The sequence below is a fragment of the Lissotriton helveticus genome, chromosome 9 (genome assembly GCF_964261635.1).
Source record: "Lissotriton helveticus chromosome 9, aLisHel1.1, whole genome shotgun sequence".
Taxonomy (NCBI): Eukaryota; Metazoa; Chordata; class Amphibia; order Caudata; family Salamandridae; genus Lissotriton; species Lissotriton helveticus.
This window is the reverse complement of record NC_136070.1, coordinates 255897461-255915097: the sequence shown is the minus strand read 5'-3', so window position 1 is coordinate 255915097 and position 17637 is coordinate 255897461. Positions and strand designations below refer to the sequence as shown.

General features: G+C 47.6%; 1 protein-coding gene across 6 annotated transcripts in view; it reads right to left on the bottom strand.

Moving 5' to 3' along the window:
• YLPM1 (YLP motif containing 1) overlaps positions 1 to 17637 on the bottom strand; it is a 1323976-nt gene that overhangs the window by 651751 nt on the left and 654588 nt on the right. For all 6 annotated transcript variants that reach the window (XR_013600905.1, XR_013600906.1, XR_013600907.1 and 3 more), the window contains exon 11: positions 17503 to 17565. Coding sequence is in view for 3 of the 6 variants with exons in the window: in XM_078659897.1 (XP_078516023.1) it covers positions 17503 to 17565 (63 nt within the window). In the remaining 3 variants the exon portion in view is untranslated. The remainder of the gene's footprint in view (positions 1 to 17502; positions 17566 to 17637) is intronic.

Here is a 17637-nt window from a genome sequence, read left to right as displayed (position 1 = left end):
TGGGTAAGGCACTCTGCGACGTCGAGGCCTGAATGACCAGGCTCTCAGGCGTGGGATGAGTGGTCAAGAAAGCAGGATCACCAGGCGCCGGGCAATGACGCCTAGCAACGTTTTTATCCACTGGTGCCCCCGAGACCAGCCGCAACCAAGTGCCCAAGAGGTATTCGGTAAGGGCCTCATTGAAGGGGAGCAGCGGCTAAGACGACGTCAAGAGCACCTCCGTAAGGAGGTTGGTCTTAAGGGCCACCGTAGGGAGGTCGAGATGGAGAGCCTCTGCAGCCCGACGCAGCACAACAGTGTAGGAAGCGCCCTCCTCCATAGTATGCGGAGGGAAGGCAAACCCCGGGTCAGAAGACACATCAAGGTCGCCTGCATCTTGAAGGTCGTCTACCCAATCCTGCTCGGAGTCACACTGTCGTGCAAAGGGGTCCTAAGACACACATACATACCTACATACATACATACATACATACATACATACATACATATATATGAAATAATCGCCTCCTCTCAATGAAAGAAGCAGGAGCCTCAGCGGGGAATTCATTGGCAGAGCCTTTAATGACAAATGAATGGCGAATGCATTTCGGCCGGTGTGGCCTCATCAGCGCCTACGGTGGTGGAAACGGAAGTCCTGGCGCTCTGCAGTTCAAGTGCACCCACTCGCGCTGGATAAATGCGAATGTAAGCTCCGCCCCTCAGCCAAAGGATCCTCAGGTGATGATGCGTAGGGTCCGATTGAATCTTTGGACTCCATTGCCCAGGATGCAGCAGTGGCTCCCAGGTGAGTAGTGCTGGGGGACGGTATTGGTGAAATCCAATAAAATAGCTGTGGTTGAGGTGCTCTGCACAGCGTTCATCCCGTAAAATGAAATGAAAGGTCCCGCCTAGAGTCCCTATATATATAAAATTTAAAAAAGATCACCGTTAACATGGCGAATGTAAATTAAAGTACAGCTTCCCGTGAGTGGTGTGCATGCCCTTTAAGCGTGAAAAAAAAATGCGATCTGGGAGGGATTGTGGGGGCGGGCAAACAAGGCACAAGAAACACGCCTCATTTAAATTAAAGAACAATGTCCAGCTAGTGTTGAAAAAAGGTAAGTAAGGGGAAAAAAACAGCAATCTCGGAGGGTTGTTGGGGCGGGCAAACACGGCAGTTGAAGACAAGCCTAACCTGCAACAAGGGGATGTCAAGAATGCAGCTGGCACAGTGCGGGCCACTTCTTGCTCTCTAAGCCAGGGGAGAGAGAAGGTGGGACACGCACCCGTCTTTGGCCAAGTGCGTGCTGTCTTTCTTAGAAAGACGCATGCAAAAGCCAATAGCGTGTGAGCAAAAAAATGTGTTTGGCCTGAGTTGGAAGTCCTTACTAGAAGCCTCGCATGCGCGCTAGTTCAGGCGAGACCTAAAAATGTGTATTTGAAACAATAAGATTATTACTAATTCCCCAGGGGAGTGTACATTATCCATACAGAGGCATTCCAAATTAATAAAGTTGTTTTACATTACTGCTGGCAGTCATGCCTGATGCACTGATGTGATCACTGCTGGTAATCTTGCATGGTGTAGCCATTAATGTAAATGTGGTCACTATTACTACACTTAAGTATTTATTAGTAGCTCAGGATGCATTTCGTTTAACATAAGTAGTTCGGAGTAAAGAAAAAGATGGAGACCCCCGATGTAGATCTACAAATCCATAGGCTAAGTTATGGGGTCTGCAGACAAAGCCCAGATATCTTCTAGTATCTAATAATACTTCTTAGCAAGGGGAGGGAGGTTAGGCACTAAAGTCTTTTCTCCATTGTCTTTTTATGATGACATCTCCCTTCATTATATATGGAGCAGCTGCTATGCTGACTTTATTTGTACTATGCATTGTCCTGCTTGTTGTGGCATGTATAGGGCATGTTAGTTAAAAGTATTATTTTAAACAGTTTCGTGTCGGTCAGATCTTATTGTGGACAAGTACAACAGTGTGACAAAAGGGTGTTTTTTGTTACAGCGATTAACGAGATATCTGGGAGTGTTGTTTTCTGGGGTGTCTAATCATTTGTTTCTCAGGGAGTGAGTAGGAGAGCAAGTGAGACACCATAGCTGGTCGGTCCTGGATTCGTGGATACTAAGGTGGTAGGAAGACTCAGTACCAATACGCCAGGTCCCACATACCTGCCCATAGTTCTGTGTTTGTGTTGAATCCCTGCAACATGGCACCACCGTTTGGTCTGGTACTTATTCATGAGACCCCTGAGTAGCTCTCGTGCTTATCCATAATACCCTCTCACAAATTTATGGAGAAGTCCGTGGTGTTAGGACTTAGGCTTCAATATTGGTGTTTTAAAGGTTTTTCAAGCTTGAAATTTAAAAGGTTTTGTTTTCCCTTTCTGACCCGGTTTTGCGCTACCGTTCTTCTGGTTTCTTGTTGTTAATATGGCAGTCGCTATTGCGGCACCTAAACACGCTGCAGTTACAGCATTTTTGACTCAAGGTGTAGTCCCTAATGCAGGGGCTGATTTTATCTTTGTCGTCAAGGCAGATGTGGCTTACCGATTCAAAGTTTTCTACCCTTGAGTTTCATTTCCCGCAGTAGATGTGAATGAAGAGGATGATGAATTCTACCACCAACTGGAGAGGTGTTGTCTTGCAGAGTTAGACAAAGTGTGTTTGGAGGCTACATCTGTCAAGGGCAGTGTTGCCGAATACCTCTGGCTTCCATTAATAGGTCAGAATGAACCACGTCCACGTCCCCACTCCACTTGCGAAGCCTGAGCAGTACGGTGGCCGGGATAGGGCGGACATGGCTGGAAACCACTTCCATTGCCACAAAGGGGCAAAAGGTAGACTGGCAACGATGAGAAAAAGAGAGGCCCAAGGATCTGACCAAGAGTTCTTGAACCACACTAGGGTCAAATCTGCCTTTCCCCCAAAAAGACTTGTTCCATAAAATTTGACTGGCCATCACCCAAGAAACCAGCTGTCCCAAGCAAGGCATGGAGCCTCAAGACCACTGTTGTGGAAATCCATCTGCCCAGCAAATCAGTCATAACAAGGCCCCTTATGGTGAATTTTGCTTTATCTCTCCCGTTTTTACCTGCTTGAGTGAGCACAGCCCGGAACTCCTCCGGGACTTGTGGCAGAGAAACGGCCCAATACGCATGCGGTATTCACCCACCGCAATGCCAGGCTGGAGGAAGAAAACATCTTACCAAAAGAATCCAGCCTCTTGGATTCCCCATCAGGAGGTGCGGAAGGGTAATGCGCCCTGGGATGAGGATGATTGCACCACCAAACGTCGCAGGGGTGAGGAGTTGGCCGAGGAACTTTGGGTTGCCTGGAGCTGCACGATGGTCGCATGCAATTGTCCTATTCACAGGAACCCCAGCACTAGGCGTGTACCACGTGCCTGGAACGACATCAGTTAATGCTATATTAAAGGGCAAAAGGGGTCCGGAGGTGGAAACCCCAGGTTGAAGCACTTCAGTCAGGAGATTAGTCCTGACCTGCATGGAAGGTAGCGCTAGTCCGAGGACCTCAGCTGCCCTTTTAACCACCATGGCATAGGATGCCCCCAGAGTATGTCCAGTCCTTTGGCATCCCCAAGTTCCCCATACCAGTCCAACTGCTCTGCAGAGTCATCCTGGTGTTCCAAAAGGTCCATAGATTCCTCCCATTTCTCTCCCGAGCATAACACATCCTCAAAGTGTTCAGGCGACAGCTTAGAATCACTATGTTCAATCGGTGCCGAAATAGATTTTGAGCGACGTCATTCCGGCTCCGTATTGTCGGGGAAAATGATGGGGCTGGCGCCGCCGGTGGGTACCGATTTCGGATCATATGCCAGAGGAGGGGGTGATGGCACAACCGAATGTCCGAGCACGACTTTGAATTGGGGTCGCGCTCAAGACACCAGAGACAGACTAGATAGGGGTTGGCAACAGACATCATATGGTAGCAGGCACCACATAGCTTGAATCCAGTCTTCATCAGCAACATCCTTCGCAAACAAAGTTAGAAAAAATTCTGAATTCGACAAAGTCAAGAAAAGGCCTGGCAAAAAGTTACAGAGTTGTAGCTCATTCCAGATCGGCGCTTAACTGGTGCAGAAAGTTAAGAAATGACTTCTGCACGCCTGGTTGGCTCCTATATAGGAACCTTGATGTCATAACCGACGACATCACGAGGGACCGAATATAGCGAACCAACAGTGCGCCCAAGGGTTATTTCTCAGCAAAAGTTTCCAGATCCAGTCTGGTGCCTGGGAAATTCAAAGGTAAGGAATCTGCAGACAGAACTCTATCAGATATGAATTTTGCTAACATTTATTATCTGAATTCAAAGGGGGCAAAACTCTATACAATGTGCTGGGATTGAGGTAGTTCCAGGGTTTTAACATCAGTGTATTCACCGCTTTTCTTTGTTGGCGGCAGTGCACCCCCCTACCCCATCCAACACCCTACCCCCAAGCGAGTCGGCATACACCTCCAATAATCAGGGCTAATACATGCTTATATGCATTATAAAATTCACCACCAAAGCCATCAATCCCAAAGGATTTATTCCCAGCAAGACTTTCAATATCCACCACTATCTTTGGGACTACTCAGGAATGCCTGTGGGTGGCTTTTTAACCATATGATTGTGATTTCAGATAGATATGCTTTTACAGGATGCACAGTTTCTGCTGTGCGTGCGGTGTATAATTGCTCACAGTAACTAAATTCTTAACAATATCCTATTTACAATGTCTCCCTATTCTAGTTGACACTGAATTATGTGAGTTCGCGGTCTGGTACCCTTCAAGAGCCAGGCAAGGGTTCTGCCTGTAAGCTCGCCTTCTATGTATTTGCCCCTAGACTGTTTCGGACATGATAGGTTGCTTCTCCATCTGCTAGATCTCTATACTGCTGTAAGAACTTGTGTTACCTCAGATAAACGTTTTGTGGCAGTTGTGCGATTCTATCCTTCAAATTTCTAATATCTCGCTATAGTTGTGCCATCTCATTGAATTATTCACAACACACTGACTGCTTGGCTAGAACACCAATATAGATTTTTAAAGGAAGTTCTGGTATTAAGGGTGAAATATTGTATTATAGCTGCTTAGTTCACACCACAGAAAACCATGTCCAGCAATACTACAATGGGGAACCTCCAACATGGGCGACAGTAGACCGCATGGACATCACGTAGTGAATGATCATACACTGAAAAGGCAATATTGATCTATTATATCTTTCAGAGGCCATATCAAGTTATTTGCATCTTTGAGCCCTGAGCGATCCACGGATGCATCCAGAACTATAATTAGGCGCATGGGCTGGGAGTTTGTCATTACGAGCTCCAAAGCTCCATCATGACTTCACTGAAAGCCGGGACGTTTGGTACCAATCTTCTCAGAATAGTAAACCCACACTGATGCCAGTGATGAATTTATTATAAAATGCACTCGGAGGAAAAACGACATTCTTCTAACGTATTGGCTGACTGGTCCCTGCCACCCAGCCTCCACCAGACAGATTTCTGACCTCACGGAGTGACAGCCTTTGTGCTCAGAGGTCAGAAACAAAGCTTGCTCTCGAGGATGGTGCTTCACATCTCCCACTGGCAGGAACAGCAATACTTAGCAGTTAACCTTGCACATCTCTAGGGTCGCCAGGAGTTGAAGTGAACCCCTCTCTTAGAAGTTCTCCATCTTAAATTGGAGAATTAGGCCTAATAGCAACATGGATGTGAACCTCTCCCAGAAGGGAGGGGGCATCCAAAGCCCTTAAAGAACAAGTTACTTACCTTCGGTAACAATATATCTGTAAGAAACATTAGTAGTGATAGATTCCTTACCTTAGAATTACCCTCAGGCGTCAGACTGGATCCAGAAAGTTTTTCGGCAGCAGTACCCCAGCGCTTTGGTAGGCATCGTTGTGCGGCTCCGCGTGCGTCGTTGGCGCCGGGATGACATTGCCGGAGCTACTTAGACACGCCCACGAGCGCGGACGTCAGTTCTAGGGCCCTTAAAGGGATGACCTTAATCCCAGAAATCAGTTCGCAGAACGGGGAGAATGGGTGGGGTGGTAAGGAATCCATCACTACTAATGTTTCTTACAGATATATCGCTACCGAAGGTAAGTAACTTATGCATCTGAAAGAAACACAATGATAGATTCCTTACCTTAGAATAGATACCCCAGCAATACCAACCCCGGTGGTGGGTCTGTGAACCAAGATCACACCAGAACGTCCTGGAGAACAGAACGGCCAAAGAAGCCGTCTCTCCGGACTTGGTCGTCCAGGCAGTAGTGCTTGGTAAACGTGTGCAGCGAGGCCCACGTAGCTGCCTGACTAATGTCCTGCAAAGAACAGTAGTGGCTGCTGAAGCCCTGGTAGAATGGGCACGCAACGCCACCGGAGGCTCCTTTTTTAGCCAAGGAGTAACAAGCCTTGAAGCACAGAACGACCCACCGAGAGATGGTCCATTTGTGCACAGCCCGACCTTTCTTGGCGCCCACGTAGCCAACAAAGAGCTGGTCATCCACCCGGAACTGCTGTGTGCGACTCAGATAGAAAGAGAGCGCACGTTTTGGGTCCAGATGGTGGAGCCTCTCTTCCTCGTTAGAGGGATGCGGAGGCAGAAATAAGGTGGGCAAAGTGATGGTCGCCACAATGTGAAAGGCAGTGACAACCTTTGGCAGAAAGGAAGGACGAGTCCTCAGAACAACTTTACCCGGATGGACAGTAAAGGAGGTTTAGAAGAAAGAGCCTGGAGCTCGCTCACTCACTCACTCTTCTGGCAGAGGTGATGACAACCAGGAAAGCAGTCTTGAGAGTCATAAGACAAAGAGGGCCATTATGAAGTGGCTCAAAGGGAGCGCACATCAGAAAGGTAAGAACCAGATTCAAATCCCACTGAGGCATCACTAAAGGAACAGGAGGAAACATGTGTGATGCCTTTCAAGAATCTATTTACAACAGGGGACTTCAAAAGGGAAGGCTGATCTGGAAGCCTCAGAAAGGCGGAAATGGCCAAGAGATAGCCCTTGATAGTGCCCAGAGCAGAGCCCTGCTGGGCCAAAGAGAGAAGAAAAAGAAGGACCTCTAAAAGAGGGACAGAAAGAGGATCCACAGCTTTTGCTGTGCACCATGCCACAAACTGATTCCACCTACAGGCGTATACAGTTTTTGTTGAGGAACGCCTGGCTGCCAGAACAACATTACAGACTTCAGGAGGCAGGTCGAAAGAAGTCAACTGCCGCCGCTCACACTCCACGCAAGGAGGTGGAGCCTGGACAGGTTCGGGTGGAGGACCGTCCCCTGCTGCTCTAACAGAAGATCCTCCCGAAGAGGCAGACGGAGCTGAGGATCGATCGCCATGCTGAGTAGCTCGGGATACCACACTCTTCAAGCACAGTCCAGAGCCACAAGAATGACGTGGGCCCGGTCGTTCTTGATCTTCTTCTGCACTCTGGGTAGAGAAGTGGTATAGGCGGAAAGGCGTATAGTAGATCACAACTCCACTCGCGTCGAAAAGCGTCTTCTAGCGATTGATGCCTTGGAAATTCCACCGCGCAGAACTGATGACCTTGCGCGTTCTCTTTGGTGGCGAATAGGTCTAACTAAGGTTCTCCCCACTGCTGAAAGAGACCTTGCGCCACGTCAGAGTTCAGACGTCATTCGTGATCCTTCATGCACCGGCGGCTGAGTCTGTCCACCCTGGTGTTCAGAGAACTTGCCAGGTGTTGAACCACCAGGGAAAAGCCCTGATATTCCAGCCATGTTCAGAGGCGCAGAGCCTCCTGACATAGGGTCCACGACCACACCCAGACCTGTTTGTTGCAGTACCACATGGCGGTGGTGTTGTCTGAACACCTGCACTACTCTCCCCATGACATAGGGAAGGAATGCCTTCAGTGCAAGTCGGATCGCCCGAAGCTCCAGAAGGTTGATATGGAGTTGGGACTCTGATCTCCGCCTCTCCCATGTGGCCTCCCCAGCCCTGGAGGGACGCGTCTGTCACCACTATGTGCTCCAGTTGGGGAAGGGAGAGGGATCTGCCATGGACTCAATCGCGATTCGTGAGCCACCAATGCAATTGCCGTGCAGTGCCCTCCGAGATCTGGACATGATCGGACAGGTTACCCTGATGCTGTGCCCACTGGAATTTCAGGTCCCACTGCAGAGCCCGCATATGCCATCTGCCATGATCCACCAACAGGAGGCCATCAGGCCCAGTAGCCAGAGGGTCATCGTGACCGAAACGCGGGATAGAGGCTGAAAGATCGGAATCATAGCCTGAATATCCCGGACTAGCTGCTAGGGAGGATAAAACCGAAACTTCGCAGAGTCCAGAACCGCTCCGATGAAGAGGAGCTTCTGAGACGGAATCGGGTGCGACTTCGGCACATTGATGGAAAACCCCAGCAAATGTAGGAGGTCAGCCGTAGTTTGGAGGTGGGAGACAACTACCTGGGGCGAGCCCGTGTTCAACAACCAATCGCTGAGAAGCCTGCAGACGTGCGTCTGAAGCGAGAAATTGCCACCAGGTGAACCTTGATAGAAGAGTGAGCCAGTCCCGCTTTTGCTAATGATAGAATGTATGGAAGAACTTCATGTGGCTCTGAAAAAAGGATGGAGTCTGTTCTGTTGCCACCAGATACAGAAACGCTTTCATTTCAATTTATAAGTCTTATTTGTACTTGGGGCTCTAGCCTGAGAGAGTACTTCTCTACATTCTGCTGAGAGATTCAGGACACAAAATTATCGCTGCTCAGGAGGCATGCCGAAAGCTGAAGAGACTGAGGATCCGGATGACAAATATTGGCCCTGGGAGATGGTCAGCAGGGAAGGAATCGGCTGCAAAGGAAAAGGAAGGTCCAGGGATAGAAGGTGAAGTTCTGTGAACCAAAACTGTCTGGGCAATGCTGGAGCTATCAGAACCACCCTTTACGGTTCTGCTTTGAGCTTCCTGAGAATTCTGGGGATCAGAGGAATGGGGGGGAAGCGTAAACAAATGTGCCCGACCAGGCCACTGAAAGCGCATTCCCCAACAATCCTGGATGGTGAAACTTGCATGCATAGAACTGCCATTTCTTGTTCTCCGGCGTGGCAAAGAGATCTATTGACTGTGTGCACCATCTGCGAAACACCTTCTATAGAATTTAGTTGTCCAGTTCCCACTCGTAGGCTGACAGATTTGAGTCTGCTGAGCTGTTCCACTGCTTTGTTGAGGACACTTGGAAGATGTTCTGCTCAGTGATACCTCCTGTTGAATTGCCCAGTCCCAGATCGACTGGGCTTCTTGCGACAATAGACGAGATCTGGTGCCTCCCTCTTTGTTTATATAATGCATGGCTGTCGTATTGTCCGTACGTATAAGGACCGTCGACTGTTGTATTCGTGGAAGAAAGGCTTGCAAGGCTAGGCAAATCGCCCTGAGTTCTAGCAGATTGATATGCAACAGCTGATGTTGAGGCTGCCATCGGCCGCTTACATGAAGGTCTTGTAACACCGCTCGTCAGCCTTCGTGAGAGGCGTTCGTAGTTATGTGAGGAGCAGGGGATAGCTTGAAATAAAGGGCTTGAGAAATTTTTCCTTGGTCATCCACCAAGAAGCGGCGTCTCTCATGGTGTCAGGTAACTGAGATCTTCTCGCCGAAGGATCCGTCGACTTGGCACCACTGTAAGTCTAGCTCTTCCTGGAGTGGACGCATTCTTAGTCTGCAATGCGGAATCAGGGGAATGCATGAGGAGATGGAACCCAGCAGGGACGTGTAGAGGCGAACGGAAAGTGACCTTTAACAATAGGGAAGCCATGGACATTAACTTCTCCTGTCCCGCTAATGATGGGAAAGCCTTGTTTACAGATGTGTTCAGAATGGTCCCTAGAAATCTGGCTGTCATTGACGTTAGAAGAGAAGATTTCTGCTTGTCGAGCGTTAGGCCGAGATTGGCAAACAGACGTGTACATGTTATGCCTGATTCTTCTGCTGCCTGTTTGGTAGGAGCTTTTATCAACCAATTGTCCAAGTAAGGGAAGACCTGAAGCTTTTGTCTTCGTAGAAAGGCTGCTACTTGGGCCAACAAATTTGTGAAGATCAGTGGAGCCGAACGCAGACCAAAGAGAAGAACCCTGAATTGAAAATAAGCATCCTCTAAGTCTAGAGTGGCCATGAAATCCCGAGTTGAGAAGACGAAGGTTGTCTTGTAGAGAAACCATCCGAAAATATTGTTTTATGAGAAATGTTGAGCTCCCTCAGATCTAGTATAGGGCGCCACTTTTCTAATGTCTTACGGATCAGGAAGAACCGGGAGTAAAATCACTTTCCCCTTTTGGAGACCGGGACCGGTTCTATAGCTCCTTTGAGGACCGTTTCATGGACCTCTAATGGTAGCAGACGGAGATGTTTTGATACCATGGCGCGAGAGGGCTTGGATGGTGGTGGATGGACAAACTCCAGGGTGTAGCCATAAAGAATGATGTTCAATACCCAATGGACCGATGCTATTTGTTGCGAGTTGTGGAGGAAATGTGAAACTCTGCCTCCCACTGATGACACAGGAGGAGCGGGAGCAGTAGTCAGAGCCAGGAAGCCGCTATTGGCGCTTAGTGTTCTCTGCCCTGGCGACCTTGTCTTCCCCTGTTGATCGACCGAGAGAAAGACAAAGAAGATTGGTTCTGTCGTAGATTGTAGGCAGGCCTGTATGACTGACAGGGAACCAAAAGAGGAGTAACGCTGTTGTTGATAACCTTTTCTATATGCAGAGTTACCTCTTCCCCTTGCTCCTCGGAACAGGAACTTGCGGTACTGCAGAGTCCACAAGGATTTTGCTGTCTCTGTATCTTTCTTGAAATCTTGGAGCGCATCGTCAATATGCTTTCTAAACAGCGCCTCCCCATCAACAGCCATATCCAAGAATTTGTTCTGGGCGGAACCAAGTTGCCCGTAACCAGCCCTGACGACGCAGAACTGCTGCTCCTGCTAAGAAACAAAACGCCATTGTAGCAATATCCATTGCACAATCAATGATTTGCGCGGATGTTACTTCGCCCTCTTCAAGAATCCTTTTTGCTTGCTTCCTTCCTCTGGCAACTGATCCAGATAGGGGGATAGATCACACCACATCAGGCAATCAAAGCATCCGAGAATAGCTACAGAGTTAGCAGCTCTGACTAGCAGACTGGATATGGATGAGAATCTTTTGCCTACATTATCCAGACGCCTGCCTTCCTTATCTAGACGAGTGGTAAGAGGAGCCGAAGGATTCCTAGATTTCCTCTGTGCAGCTTGCAACATTACAGAGTACGGTTTAGGTTGGCTGATCAAACAGACCGGGCTTCCTTCCGGAGCCTTATATTTCTTATAATAATCGTGGCAGGATTCTGCAGAACTTTCAAGCCCTCGTCCCAAACATGAAATACAATCGGAATTGACCTGACCTATTTCTTGTAAGGCTCCTTAAAGTCATACAGGAAACACTCAGATTCCACCTTAGTCATGGGCAGTGCAAACTGTTTGGCGGCTCTCTCTATTAAGTTATGGAAACCCCCTATATCTAATGTGGGAATCAACAGGTGCCGGAGCACGGGGAGCAAGATCTGAAATCACAGTCATCCCACTCTGCATCTGGAATCGCGACATTTCCTTGGTCATCGTCAGAGGTGTCATCTTGACCAGTAGGCGTAACAGGTGGAAAATCCTGCACTTCCACCATTGGCTGAGGTTGTGGTTTCTGCGTGGTCACAGGACGAGCTGGAGGAATAGTATTACACGGAAGACCTACTGAAACCGGAGGTTGTGTTACAAATCTTTTCCTGTAGTCCACGAGCATGGATTGTAAATAGGTCAGTAAGGAAGAGGGCATTTGGACCATCTCCTGATGATATTCCTGTTGATATTAAGGAGGACCATACTTTTCATATTCCTCATACTCCTCTCCGGAATCAGTGTCCTGACATTTAATGTGAAGCAGAATAGCCAGAGTCGTCCTTCCTCGTACGATTCCTCCTCTTCTAGAAGGAGTGCAGGTGGAAACGGAGTCACCCTCCTTGTTGTTGAGGTAATTTCTGGTATAATCTGGCGTTTCTTAATTAGAATAGAAATTTTTTTTTTCAGTCGACGAATTGTCGAAGAAATCACCGTCGTAGACGTAGCAGTCATCGACGCAGTCGTCGATGCCGTCGTAGTCGACGTTGTTTGAGTCATTGCACTGGTCAACATCCTCGTCGACATAGTCGATACCATCGTCAACTATACATATCCCACCGGCAATGATATCGTAGACACAGAGCCCTGTGCCAGAACCGGCGACGAGGAAACCACCGTCGACGGGGTGAGAGAAGTAGAAAAAGACTGAACCTTTGGAGTCTTTGTCGATGGAATCGATGACGGCGTCGTTGACGAGTCTTCTTTAATGACTTTACCTCAGAAGTCAATGATGATGGCTTTGTGAATGTTTTTGAAGCTGCAGGGGGCAACATTGGAGGAACAGAACTGGATTTCGTCCACAGACTCGCTTCTTTTAGTAGTCCTTCCATCTCCTTTACACCTTGGTGAGGAGATTCAACAGCACAAAGCCCTTTAGATCTCGGAGGTCTTTTTCGGGGCCTTACCAGGGCGTTTCTCAGAAGGTGAAGGAGAAGTTCTACCCCTTTTTACAGACCTTCTGGAGGAGGTCGCAGATGATGATTCATCACTGTCACTGGACACTGGCTCCTTCCTTGATTTTAGCTTCTGGAGCAAGGTCAAAAGTCACCCTTTATGATCCTGTTAATTCTTGGTTGAAAAGGTGCGACAAATCTTACAGTCTGCAGCCTTGTGCTCTGGGTACAGACAGTAGATGCAGTCCTTGAGCTTATCTTCAACATATAGCCTTTTCTTAGCACAGGTAGCACAAGCCTTGAAGGGGGCCTTCTTCTCCTTATCCGACATCCTGAAAAACTGTTGAAAAAAGCTGTACAAACTAAGATCTAGGAACAAAACTGAGCAGAGTTCAGTGGAAACTCCCTAGCACAACGTGCGGTAGAAAAATCTGAGGTTCTGAGCTTCTCTCGGGAGGGTTCCAAGGGGTCAGGACAACCTGATTGGTTTTTTATTTTTTTTGGTCTCTTTTACAAAAAGAGATAGATAGGATGCAAAACATGAAGGGGCCTTGGTCTGGTTTCTGTTTAGTGATGGTTTCCATTGCTTTTTTATGTATACCGGGGGACTCTCATTCTGACGACGGGGAATGATACAAGCATGGGAAACTAGAAAAGATCTAATACTGGTGTAACAGCATATTTGTTCATCTGCAACCTCTGCCCTTGGACGGAAACGCGAATCCCCACCACCCTGCACCTGCAGTCCACGGCCCGAGCGGGCAAACACCATGAGGGGTCGCCACGCGACCCAGACCCGAGATCCAGCAACCCCTGACATGCCTCAACCCTCCTACCGACGCCTGCAGTCTAAATCCAGAAGCCCTCCCTAACCACGACAAGGAGCTGGTAAGATCTGACCCCAAAAGGCATCCCTGCACCAGACACCCCACGGCCTTGTGTGCCCAAATCGACGGTGCCTAACCAACCCCTAACTTCCCATTTTACCTCTCGAAGTGGTGGTCACACCCAGTAGACTTTCGTCCCCAAGCATGCAGTGTCTTTGCAAACAGGAGGTTCTCCATTGAAAACAGGGCACCCGACGTCAAAACAGGGCACCTGACGACGAAACAGCACCCGGCCGCCCTAGTGCCGCTGAGGGTGCACCTTTGGTGGTAATTTGTTTCCCCATTTGCCCTGAGATAAAATCCAGGAGCATTTGCTCCCACAACCCAGTGGCCTGCTTGCCAGCAGCCACCAACCACAGGCCCCCTATCCCCATTGGTTAACATTGGGCTTCAACACTCTGCACCCGGCCGCCCTAGTGCCGCTGAGGATGTAACAACAGTGCATCACTGACCATGGGAGACCCTTGAGTCTACCCCCAGAATCTCAACTCCCACTACCATATATTTACCTCAAAACTGATAACACTTCTTTCCTCCATTAGATAACATTGACTGTTTTTCTGTGAAAAGTTTCCAAGTGTGGATTTTCAGAAACTAAAGAAATTCTGTAAAATTGCATAATTCAACAAAAACGATTTTACTTACCTGTTTTCAGGAAATGTCCCGGAGTAGTATCTAGGTATACTACTCTGTGTAAGCATAGTAATCTCAAAAGTTACTTGCTTGCTATTTTACTAAAAAGCCTATTCAAGTCTATGTACTGCATTTACTAAGTATTGCATTCCTCTGCATGCATACAGTAAATCAAACCAAAGTGCACACACAATCATTCAAACTGTATTTCAATTGCATTACTATTGTAAAGTATGTATTGCTTACCTGTGCCAGGCTTGCTTGGTAAAAAAATTTTTTTTAATAACTAAAAGAATCTTTTTATATAAAAACAATTGATCTGAAGTTCAGTCTGAGTGCATCAATTCATTTGCTAACTGAGTGTGTAGAACAAATGCTTAACACTGTCCTCTGATACTGCCTTACTGCTCGACTGCACTACCACACAGAGTGTATGGTTCTATCTAACTTTTACCTCTGCCTACCTTTGAGGTGCCACTGGACTGTGCACACTATACCTCACTTTGGTATAGTATATACAGATCAAGGGGTGTAGTGGGAAGGTACCTGGAAGAGCCAGCCTCCACTCAACCGGAGGGACGCGGCAACAGTGGCTCTATACACGTTGAGCACTGGGAGGACACGTGATCATAAGACACGGGGTCCACCACATGATCGCTGGTATGTGATGCCCTGGCGATCATAAGGTCCTTTAAATTGACAAGGTGTGAAGATTGAGAATAGTGCACCTGATGAAGTTGCTGAGGTTGGAGCAACGAAACATGTCGGCAGCGAACAAATAATGATGGTATATAATTAACCATTTTTAATTGAAGGGTTGCAGCACCAGAATAAAGATAGATAGCTAGCAAATCTCTTCACATTTTTTATTCTTTTTTGGAACCAATCTTCTTGGTTCATTTTAGATGGGGTCTTGGTATTACTTTATGCAATCGCACAATAAGTGTTGGTAATTGTCTACTGTTGGTGTGTTTGTCACTATTCTTATTTGTGCACATATATATGTTTGTGTGATTCTTTTTTCTTCACCCAGAGAGTGACCAATGATGAAGTGGGTAAACTGGTGATTGTTAACCAGGAACCCCGGCGATTCGACCGTGAGACACTCTCTCTGTTTTCACTTTAATTTTTGGGTGTCAATGTACAGTGGCCTGTGTTTATCCATTTTTATAAATCTATGCATCTTTACCTTGGGTACAGTGTTAATCTACACGTTAAGGGATTCTAGATTTTTGATGATATATCAGATCCCCCATTTGGTCTAAGTCTTTGATGCGTCTCATCTTGGTAGGGCTCTTTGTGATTAAGAGGATAGTATATACAGAGCCAGCTTCCTACACCCCATAATACTAAATTTAGGGGTGTTACAGGTAGGTAAAAGGTAGGGTCCCCTCCCTGGGGTGGGTACTCCCCCCTATTATGCCACTCTCCAGGGGGACCTAAGCTTTTCCCCGGTTGGCTGGGTCCCCCCCATCTGCAAGATAGTGGGGTCTGAGTTGTGCTTCACCTCGTCTCCCCCACCTGAGGGGTGGAGTTGGCAGAGGTGGGCACACCTCTCTTCCTCACTTATTTTTCCTGCCCAAAGTCAGACCAGTGGGGACCAGTTGCTGAAAGCAAGTGGAGTGAGGAAGCTCACAAAGGCAGCAAGACTTTGAAGCTTCCCCTTCGTGAACCCTGCCCATCCTGGGGGAGGAGGCTTGGCACCTCTTCCCAGGACGTGCATGGTTTCAGACACCAGAGAGAGCAGCAGGCTCTCGACCCAGGGGTCCAGACACATGTCTGGTGGCAGCAGCTGATAGCAGCCACTCAGCCTGGACATTAGTGTTAGGTTGGTTTTCAGGGGCATCTCTAAGATGCCCTCTGTGTGCATTTTTCATTAAATCCCACACTGGCATCAGTGTGGGTTTAATGTGCTGAGAAGTTTGATACTAAACTCCTCAGTTTTCTGTGTAGCCATTATGGTGCTATGGAGTTCGTAATGACAAACTCCCAGCACCATATACTGTTAATGGCAGCACTGCACTTACAATGTCTGAGAATGGACTTAAGACACTGTAGGGGCACAGGGCTCATGAACCTGTACCCTCACCACTGGTATAGTGCACCCAGCTAGAAAGGTGACTGATCTATGCCAGGGCAGTGCGTTGTAGGCATGGCACACAGGGATGTGTGCCATTTCAACTATTCACTTTGTTCTACCAAAACATGCAGCCTGCAAGGGCAGTGAGTGAGTGTAATGGTACAGGACCTCTATGGGTGGCACAATAGGTGATGCAGGCCCTATATGCCTTCTCTGATCATAGTGCCCTGGATACCTGTGGTACCATTTACCAGGGGATGCCTTGTGGCCAGAGATGCCAATTGGGTTTTAGGCTTCAATGCAGTTTTATGGAAAGAACATAGCCCTGGGTACCTGATTAGCAGGAGCCAAGGCACACTTAGTCAAAGCACATCAGCAATTCAGCAAAACGTGGGGGCAACCATGCAGAAAAAGGTCAGTTTCTCATACTCTTCCCAATAAACCTTGTGGGTACCCCTGCCATCTACCTTTTCCTGTGCAGCAGCTTGCTGCCTCAGACTTTAAAGAGTTGGACAGTCCTGCTGTACAAGGCACAGCTCTTCCCTAGAGGGTCGCCCTGGGCCTAAGATTTCAGGGTCAAGCTCCATGGGCTCAGTTCCCTCTGGGGTGTCCAAGTCCTCTCCCTGAGGAGAGGGGTCCTGATCCTTCTGCTGTACAGAAGCTGGTCGCCCAGTCTTCTTACCTTTACCTCTTGGAAGGTTGGGCCACACTTTCAGGCTCCAACACTTCATTTTCACCCTATTTTCTGCTCTGTGCTCTTGTTTTTACACACACCATCTCAGAGTGCATGGGTTTTCAGATCAACCTCAGCCCATACTAAGGTTTCCAGGTCCGTGCCAAGCAGACATGCAGCTGGTAGCTTTGGAGAGACCACTACCTGTTTCAGTACAGTAAACCACCCCCCCACCACCACCACCACCCTGTCTAATGTCACCATTGCATGGTTAGTGGTAACACATCAGCAATTCAGCAAAAAGTAGGGGCAACCATGCAGAAAGAGGGCACTTTCTCACATGGGAATATTCAAAAACAGGTAAAACCTACAAATATTCCATTATGTCAATTGAAAATGCTGCCCTTTTCAACTTCATGCTATGAACTCAGAGGGCAGCACTAACGTGTGATTTAGTCAACTATTTTGTCAATTTAAAAGTTTTCTTCTTTGCTTTGTCTCTACAGTTCACAAGAAATGGCAGGGAATAACTGTTTGAAAAAAATGAAGAAACAGTAAATCAAGGACTTAGAAATAAAGGCAATTATAGCCTATTCCTGGGTTTGGATAGAAAACACAAAAATGGGACGCTGCAGGCACTCACCCGGATTAGTTTTGCAACATGAGTTTTCCCACTGCCTGGTAAACCTCGCATAATGATGACAATCTAAAAAAGAAGACAAACAAATAAAATATCATCAGATGTATTCAACCTGAATTTTAGATTTAGATAATTTTA